The sequence below is a fragment of the Toxotes jaculatrix genome, chromosome 7 (assembly GCF_017976425.1).
Source record: "Toxotes jaculatrix isolate fToxJac2 chromosome 7, fToxJac2.pri, whole genome shotgun sequence".
Taxonomy (NCBI): Eukaryota; Metazoa; Chordata; class Actinopteri; family Toxotidae; genus Toxotes; species Toxotes jaculatrix.
Genome location: NC_054400.1, coordinates 14,259,995 through 14,269,451, shown reverse-complemented (window position 1 = coordinate 14,269,451; position 9,457 = coordinate 14,259,995). Strand labels below are relative to the sequence as shown.

Here is a 9,457-nt window from a genome sequence, read left to right as displayed (position 1 = left end):
CTGTCGCCTTAAGTGCTTGCTCTGGGGTCAGACTCTGGGTCTCTGTAAAGCGCTTTGAGACAATTTTGATTGTGGAAGGCGCTATATAAATAAAATTGAATAGATCCAAACTCTTCTGTAAAAAGTTGATGTTTTTTTAAGCTGTTAGTTTGTCTTCAGACGCTCCTTCAAATCTCTTTGTGCCACTTGCATCTTGTTATCTTAACCTGCTTTCTCAGATGACACCCGTGACTAAAGTAGTGTATTTAAGAATTGCCAACAGAGGGCGCTGCGGCAAAAAAAGTTCCTAATGTGAATAACAAGAGAACCTTGAATAACATGAGACTTGTAACAGTCCAAGCATTCCTGCTATGTTATGTTGTTCTGCTGGGGGGGAAAAATCTTTCTACCTCTATCATTTTAAAAGACAGACTACATCACACCATAATGTCTGTGTTTGATGTTTTATTTCAGTCTCAGCAGTGAAAATCTGCATTCATACAAATACAAGTACTAAATTCAAACGCTGAACAACAGTATTGTGAACACATCGCTTATATGACGAAGAAAATAACCACAGCCAGCAAACAGATACTTAAAATAATGGAGCAGCAGTAACCAAAGATTACCAGTGATGTGGATCCAGCAATAATCACAAAACAAGATCATCAGGAGTGATGATTAATAATCAAACTGGCAATATACTTGGAAGCATCATGTGCATCAACAAACTAAAATCTCCTTTGTACGATGATTTCTGTTTTCAGGCAGGTATTTTCTAAATGTCTTCTTCAATGAGTAGTTCTACTTATTAAGATGCAAAAAGTGGCCCCTGAATACAAACATACAGCAGGTAACCATGTACATGCATTCATGTTTTTGAATGAACACCACCAAACTTTGGACTGTTTCTATTCTACTCCACTCCTGTCTCTACCCTGAAGCATCAAGTGCATAACTCAAATGTCTGAATCTAATCTAGGCACCAGGCTTCTTAAGCACTTCAACACACACACGTTGTCTTGCTTTGCAGAGGCAAGATTTCAGATTTTTTTTTTCCTAATCCCATCTGTTCTGTGTTGTGGCAGTGCTATTTTGTCCTGAGGACTAACTACTGTCTCTCATGCTTCCTGAGAGCACTCAGTGTATTTCCTGTCACTCCTTAACCTGTGGAAGAAAAGGGCAAGTCCTCTTTCATGTCTGCCAATGACCATTATCATGCTTTGTAACCACATGTCAGTCAAGTACAAAGAGGAAAAAAAAAAACATAATCTGGGAAAAGATAAATACATTCAGAAGTGTAACGCTAAGGCAATTTCTGAGTTGGAGGCCTTCCCTTGTCGTTAATGGGCCTGTTTTACTTCACATTCCCTCATCCTATCTCAGAGGAGGATGACTATTTTTAGACACTCACATCCGTGTCACCAGTGCGTCTCCAAGACAAACTAGTCTTTAGACATTTTTTTGTCCACGTCTCCCTCGGCACAGCCAGTGAGTCAGTATTAATGGAAATCATCCATGTATTCATCATGTAACCACAACTCCTGTTAAGAGCACCTTCTCTACATGGAAAGATTCTAATAAACAAAAAGTTATGAAAATTCCCCAAACACCATCTCTTTACAATGAATTGGTCTCATCGGACACCATTATAAACACTTATTCGACAGCGTCCATTTGACTAGATATTATACTAGATAGCCATACTGCTATTTAAGGGGGCAGCCCGTGACCTTATTTTGTTGGCCATCAAATGAATCAAATGTGAATATTAAAAACCTTGTGAAATTTTTTCACTAACAACAGATTCACCTTAATGGTTTCTAGTTGTTAAGACTGCACCCACTGTGTGTCAGCACACCTTTTTTTCGTGCCTCAGATGCATAAAACCCAACGGAGATGGGACACAAAGGACACAGCATTCAGTTCAAGTCTTTGGAATGAGCACTGCTCCCCTTCTCCTTTTTAAAAAACAGAGGTCACTCAGGGAGGCGAAAAGGAGAAACAGGGAGATGGGAGTGTTTTGGTCCACAATATCAGAGTCCTGTTTAAGGACTACACGCCTACTCATGCTCCAGGGGTAACAGCTTGTTGGCCCATGAGGGGGTCCCCACCCTCCATGCCCTCCTGGACTGGGGTCGTCTCATGGTCTGCAGTGATTTCAATGGTGTTCTCATCCACGAGCTCACAGGTGGGGTTAGAGAAAGCTGACAGGGGCAGGGTGATCCTCTGCATCTCACGCTCATACACTCGCTGCTCATGCTGCTTCTTCAAGTCACGACCCCTAAACACCAACAAACAACAGCGATTCATCATGGTCTTAGTGGAAACAAGCTGTGACCAAAACATTTATTCATTTTCATTCATTCATTCATTATTAAGTCCAATCATTTTAAGTTAAATTTTGGTCTCCACCTTCTCCTGAAGGAAATCTCTGGGCTTTTACACACTAACTACTTCACTATGTGCAGCAATAAGTTGCTAACTGTGTCTGTCTGCTCTTTGACATTGAGCAGGTGGTGCAAAGAGGGTTAATCAGAGATTTACCACTAAAAACATGAACAACAAATTATGTTATGAGAGATGTGAGAGTAAAAGCTGTGGACCAGAAAACAAAAACAGTGAGCTGAAAGCAGCTAATACGCTCTGTAGAGCTTTATTTTGCTATTATTATGATAAAAATAACAGTGATGCCTTAAGTAGTCTTGTTGTTGATATTATGTCCAACACTGTTTTTGGGGGCCACCCAAGCTAATTCATGATAAGGAGCTTCTGATAACATACTGCATGTAGATAACATTGCCTGGTCTGTAACCAAGTCGAGGGACAGATGGTGAAAGGGAACAGGGAACTGACAAGCTGGCAAAGAGTTTATCTACTCCAAGGCAACACAGTGATGGGAAGCAGCGTGAGGCTGTTTTCTACTTATCTGGAGCCAAAATGGGCCAGTGTACCGCTGGGCTCAAAACAGCCCTTTACACAAGAGTGTGGTTAATTTTAGTTTGAAGTGTATCTGGGGGTTTTTCACTTTCACTATCTTCTTGCTGAGGATAAACTGAGAAGATTAATACTACTCCCATGTCTGTACATTATGTACCAAGTTCAGCCTAGTTTTGCGCAAAGAAAAAAAGGGGGAAACATCTGGTTCTGTCATTAAGTAACAAAATCTGCCTAAAAGCACCTCTAAAAACACATGCTCACAAATTAACATGCTGTATGTTGTTTGTTTAATATGTACACATATTTAAGTGTAAAAACAAGAGCTTCAAGTTTACATTGGGTTTTGTGCCAAATTATTTCTTGTCCAGAACCAAAAACTTCTGCTAGCTGCCTGGCAAACTACCCAGGGTTGCTGTTCCCCCATTTCAAGTCTTTGTGCTTAACTACCAAATGACAGAGAGTGAAAACACTGGCCCATCACTGCAGTCTCAGGCTCTTTAGGGTGCTAATTTGCTCAGATGGTTGGGAAGCCTGCAAGGCATCAGAGCACTTGACAATAAACTACCTCCTCCTACTGGTTGTTTGAGAGGCTGTTCCCAATGGGGGTGTAGTATGAACCTCAGTGTGCATTACATGTTCTCCGGCTGGGAGAAGTTTAGAGTGAATATGGGCATACATGTAGTACATCTATCACATTACTGAAGGTGATGTCACTGTATGCTGAGGGCAGGTATAAACCCTCTGACATAATATTCCGCTCCTCCTAATTAATAATCACCTCCTAAAAATAGAAAACAAAGACAGGGACACTGCTAATCAGATTTGACAGCCAAACACGGATCTGTAAGGGCATTTTGTGCTGTGCCAAAGGGAATCAGGGCGCCCCTCTTTTACAGCACCGGGTCCGTCATTTGCATATTTCATAACTGCTGCGAATGTGGGGGTTTCTCCATCCTATCCAAACCCTCCTTCACGCTGTCTTCTCTTTCAAGAATATAAACTAAGAATGCTTAAAATAGACCTCAGGCACTTCGTTTCCTGCCACACTCCTCCCCATGTTCTGTTGTGGTTGCAATAAAGGCATTAAAATGGCTGCATTACATTCATGTGTAACAACAGAGAGCCCTGCTGGGGAACGTGAACAACAGCTGATGCCCTAAACTCAAGAGACCATCAACATGCATGCTGTTATGTGATGTAACCAAACATACTGGCATTTGTATTGCGCATCTCAAAGCTAACAACTCTGCAAGTGCCAGTAGAAACAGCAATGCAAGAAGGCTCTGCAGCATTACATTTTTGTGGCTTTATGCCACAGATGCAGTCGATGTACACAGTGTACGAATGACGTTCTAGAAACAGGCTAAATGCCTGATAAACGAATGCGCTACACTGACTCCTCTTTCATAAAATTCCTCAAATACTGCACCAAACTGATGTTTGATGATCTTGCTGTGATTTAGATACTGACCTCTTGTAGAAGTAGCCAAATGTGATGCCTACTCCAAGAATGATTATAATCGACATCATGAGAATGCCAAGGACGAAGCCTGAAAAACAAAAGGAGAATATAAAAGGTAAAAATGCATCACAAAGAATGCATGACTTGTAACCAAGATTCATTCAAACTGCAGATTAGTGTGCGCCACCAATATCATTATATGTTGTCAGAATAACGACAACATACCGAGTGTGCCAAGGTCCTTTTTCTTTTTTGGTCCTGTGCGCACTCGTTGGCTGATTCCCATCACCGGCTGCACTGCAGCAACTTCTCCCTGAGAAGCTCCTGACTTGGCTGGCTGAAAGCTCTCTGTGGAGGGAGTGGTTCCTGGTGGGTCGAGGGATTCTGCCTCTGATGGCACAGTAGAGGCTTGTTCTAAAAACACAATTAAACAATGGCGGTGTTAAACGGTGTTCAGTGACTTTTCACTGAAGATGCTCTGAGTTGTGCTGCTGTTGATGTACTGACAATGGAGACCAGATCATATCAAAGTAAAACAGGTACATGAGAGGTACTACAGGCAGTAGTCATTATTAGCCATGTGTCCCTTATTTGAGCAAGAACAATAACTAGAGTCACTTTTTTTTATTTCTCTAGTCCACCTCATTCATCCAGAACTTTAACTGTGAGTATAAAAGTTGATTACACAAATTCATTACAAAATTAAGAAAATACTGTTGGCCAGTATAACTTCATACATCTTCAGATATCTTACCATAACATTTAAACCTTGATATATTTAATTTATATTTGCAAATCAATAAGCTTTAAGGCTGCTTTATGTTTGGATTTTTATATGATCTTTTTATCAATGTGATGAAAGATCTTTATTATCAGTTATTGAATTTGCTGAATAATCCAGAAAGGCTGTGTATTTCAAGTTATTTTCCAGGCACTCTGGATTATCAGAGCACATATATCATAATAAAAACTTTAATATATTGTGATAAAGGATTTTATCCAATTCCACTTCTTCTATTACCAAATTACACTGATTTTTTGACCCTCGTGCCAAGCACAATAAAAAGGCAAAGTGTTAACAGTTAACCCCTAAACTTTATTACACCATATAATATTAGAAGTATTCATTCTTTATATTTTTATGCATAGAACTTTATCTGCTTTAAACACTGTTTTAAGTGTTTTACTGTGTGATGCCCCATGTGTGTCATCATATGGGTGTGTCTTGTCTTCATGTGTGACATCCTCTGGGTGTGTCTGTTCCTCCTGTCTGCAGGTGTCTTGAGTGGCTCAACACACCTGGGCTCTGGTGGAGAGTCTACTTAAGCCACTGCAATCAATTGCTCACTCTCTCCCTTTCTTTGTCTACAGGCACACCATGTGTTTGGTTTGGTCTGATTATGTTGTTTTGAGTTAACCTTTTGCTTTTGTTTTGTTTGTTCTAGTTGCACTTTTAGACAGGGAATTCTCCAGCAGGTTGTGGGGCACTTTCCTTTAGGGATTGGGTCCATTTGTTTTTTTTTGGGGTATAGTGTGGTGAGAACGTGGTGAGAGCAGTTGTCTCGGGGGCACATCCGCTGCTGCAGGTGGGTCGCCAGTTCATGGTTGCTTTACCGGGCTGTCGGGCTGAGCCATTGCCTGCATGATTATTGCTGGCAATGCAGTGCGTAAATACCCACCACAGGCATCACACGAAGCCTAGGGTTGAGATTGAGCCAGTTTGGGGTAGGCAGTGAGGGGAGGTATTCCTTGTCAAGAGGCTGGTATTTGCCTCAATGCAGCTTGACGATGATTACCGTATTTTCTGAATGAGTGTTGGTGGTAATGGCTTTCTTGGCTGAGTTCTTTGAGTCACCGACATTAGTGTTTGTGAAGGGCTGTAAGAAGGAACAGCTAGTGGAAATAGCTAATCACTACAATATTATTGTTGCCGATAAGTGTCATAAAGAGGAACTCAAAAAAGTAGTTTTGTTGTCTTTGTTTGATGGGGGTGTGCTACATAAAGGTGAGCCATTAGACACATCAAGGGTAAGGATAATGTATCTGAAGCCCTTTCATGTGCACCTGTGGGGTAGGAATGCCATTGGCGAGTGAGCTGCCTCTAGAGTTTTTCTCATGTGGTCCTGTTGGATCAGGATTGGGGGTTTTGGGGATCCCTTTGGGGCCCCCATCTTGAGGTGGGGGGTGTGATGCCCCATGTGTGTCATCCTCTGGGTGTGTCTTGTCTTCATGTGTGACATCCCCTGGGTGTGTCTGTTCCTCCTGTCTGCTGGTGTCTTGAGTGGGCTCAATACACCTGGGCTCTGGTGGAGAGTCTACTTAAGCCACTGCAATCGATTGCTCACTCTCTCCCTTTCTCTGTCCACAGGCACACCACGTGTTTGGTTTGGTCTGATTATGTTGTTTTGAGTTAACCTTTTGCTTTTGTTTTTGTTTTTGTTTTTGTTTTACACCATTCAACACCTGCATACTCACACTTTTCACTCATGCACATTTTACAGTACTGACTCCACTGATTTTCCACATCCCACAATGTAAATATTTAATTTGGGTTCAATTTGGTCTTATTTGTTTTAATTTGGTTAAATAAAGTATTTAATTGAACATTTACATGATCCCTTGTCTCCCATGTCTCCCTTTTTGTTGTGACCCTTTGAGCCAGGTCATGACATACTGTTTTAAAGTTTTTTTTATTGTATAGTGTGTGGAGACACTTAATGCACTTAAAATACACTTAGTCTTGATTTGACTTTACTACAAGTGCATCATCTGGACCATGTGGTTTCCAATTATTGTTGGTCAAATAACATTACCGCTGACGCAAAAACCTCAACAGCACAACGAAAGCCTTGACACTGCTCTCATAAAGTTGTTGGAACATAAATCTGTTACAGGATTGGTGAGTGGAAGCCCTTTTCATATGAGCCAGACATATACAGCTGCATGATCAACAGTATTTCAGGAGTCAGAGAGGTTCAGCTGCAGATGCCAACATCTGCTCTTTAATTCTTTTTCCATTTCCGTCATGCAAGTTGTTGTTTACAATCTCTGCTAGAGTTAAAGGGCATGCAGTCATAAATTCAAGCAGCCAATTAGCTGCTGTCTCCAAGGCAAAGATTTCCTTTCTGCCAATGAGCTCAGTCTTAGGGCGTGACCAACGGCTGTCTTGAAACTGAACTTTGTGACTGCAGGGCTTTGTTATTGTGTGACTTGGGTTGACTTCGGAAACAAAGGGCAAAATATACAAGACTTCTCAGTGTAGCTTAACACTGACCAACTGACCTACCGCAAACTAATACTCTTATCTGGGAAAAGTAAATTGTCAGTAATCCATTTTCAATGACAACTTGCACATGGTTTATTTGTGGTAAACAGACCAAGTTTTAAGTTTTTTTTTTGTTTTTTTAATTGGCCCATCAAAGTTTAACACTTGGCTGAATCCTCTCTCATCAAGCTCTCTATGTTGTGTGTTGAGTAATTAGGACATTTGCATAGCTACAAAAATTCCACCTCATTATTTTTTCCCCAGCATAGCCCCCTTTATAAAATAATCAGAGCTTTACAAGGAAGAAAAAGTAATTGCCACCAGGATCAAGAGAACAGAGTTTGGAAAAATCTCACAGCGCATTCTGGGAGAAAAGAGGCTGTTTCAGTGTTGTTCTGTAATTAATTTGGAATATGCATATGTATCTTTGCCAGGTCCAACTTTTGCAGTTGAGGTTCTGGCTGTGCTGCTATACATATGCCACAAATGTTAATCATTATTGTTGTGTACAATGTTTACCTACCTTTGCAAGTGTCAATTGCACAGAACTGTCTCTGGACCATCCCATCTGGGCCAGCAATGTAGCACCAAGGCCTCTCAGAGGAATCTGGGTTTCTGCAGTAATTGTGATCTCCGACACCTACGGGGAAAACGATAAAAACAGCACGTCTGTTACTGATGCCTCGTGGAAATACAGGCCCGTCTGTCTGTCTGACTGTCTGTCTGCCTGTCCCTGCAGTGTGGGTAAACCACTGGATTCATTAATCATTAACACAACTTCATCACACTACAATGAACAAGGCCGCTGTGAGCACAAAGAAAGGAAACAGTAGCTGCTTTAGTTAAAATTAGTGGTATGGTATGTGAAGTGTGTGTTGTAAGTAACAGTCCTGTGCTTATTGCTTTGCACCTTAGTAAGATATGTATTTTTACACTGTGTCAAAATCTTAAAGATATTTGAGGTTTTTTTTTTATTTCTCCTCTTAAAAACACTGGTGTGCATATCAAGAGACACTTTAAATCCCCCTTCCCCCTCTCTAGTCTTCAGCATGACGCAGAAACAGACACCACAGGAAGGGAAACTCTATTTTAAAAGGCACAGTTTTACCTGTCTGTGAATCGGGATGGGTTTTAACATCATAGTCTCTAGAAGAGTTGGTCCAGTTCAGACAGCTCAGGCCTGAAGAGGAGCTCTCTTGTTCCCCTCTGTACTCCACACCATTGGATCTTATGCAGTCTGAGAACAACAACAAAACAACACGTGAGCACGGCACGTAAACAGAAGCGATTGCACAATCGAAAAAAAAGGAGAGAGGAAGAAAAACTGTATTATTACTGTGCGTGTAATTTAAAATAAATCAGGCTATGTTTTGTGCAGTCTTTACAACAAATGAGAAACTTAAAAAAAATGTCCCTAATGTATTATTTTACCTTTTGGACTTCCATTTGATGCACTGCTTTCCACCGTCGCCACGCAGAAGAAAACAACGTGCAAGGAGAGAACGATTTTGCAGAGCTGACGGGCTGAATTAACCGACATGGTGCGCTAATGTCGCTTTCTCTTGAAAAAAAAAAAATTAAAAATTAAAAAAAATATATATATAAAATGTCAAAAATGGATGAAGAGCCTGTGCTGAATGTGCATCAGACACACTGCTCCTCTCACCGGAGTCCCAGCCCTTGTTTTTGTCAGAGCAGCTCTGCTTTCTTAGTCAACAGCCTTCAGTTGGAGGAGGAGCTGCCCTTTGCGGTACAACCTCGAGGTCCTAAAGCCTCACCGGCTTCACTTTCTCTCCCTCTCTCTCTCTCTC

The 9,457-nt window shown here is 41.2% G+C and overlaps 1 protein-coding gene across 1 annotated transcript; it reads right to left on the bottom strand.

Annotated features, from left to right (window-relative positions):
- Window positions 1–431: 431 nt before the first annotated feature.
- On the bottom strand, window positions 432–9,347 carry pik3ip1 (phosphoinositide-3-kinase interacting protein 1). Its single transcript, XM_041042747.1, has 6 exons — window positions 9,078–9,347; window positions 8,755–8,883; window positions 8,170–8,286; window positions 4,607–4,795; window positions 4,391–4,469; window positions 432–2,263 (listed from the first exon to the last, which is right to left on the bottom strand). Exons 1-6 carry the CDS (start codon window positions 9,184–9,186, stop codon window positions 2,047–2,049), a joined length of 840 nt encoding a protein of 279 aa, XP_040898681.1. The 5' UTR covers window positions 9,187–9,347; the 3' UTR covers window positions 432–2,046.
- Between the last annotated feature and the right edge of the window lie 110 nt (window positions 9,348–9,457).

Excerpts from the sequence above, each read along its gene's own strand:
- pik3ip1 (XM_041042747.1), bottom strand. The coding sequence starts at position 9,186 with ATGTCGGTTAATTCAGCCCGTCAGCTCTGCAAAATCGTTCTCTCCTTG. Across the intron at positions 8,287-8,754 it reads CCATCCCGATTCACAGACAG|GTGTCGGAGATCACAATTAC; the intron begins GTAAAACTGTGC and ends TTTTCCCCGTAG. Across the intron at positions 4,470-4,606 it reads AAAGGACCTTGGCACACTCG|GCTTCGTCCTTGGCATTCTC; the intron begins GTATGTTGTCGT and ends TTTGTTTTTCAG.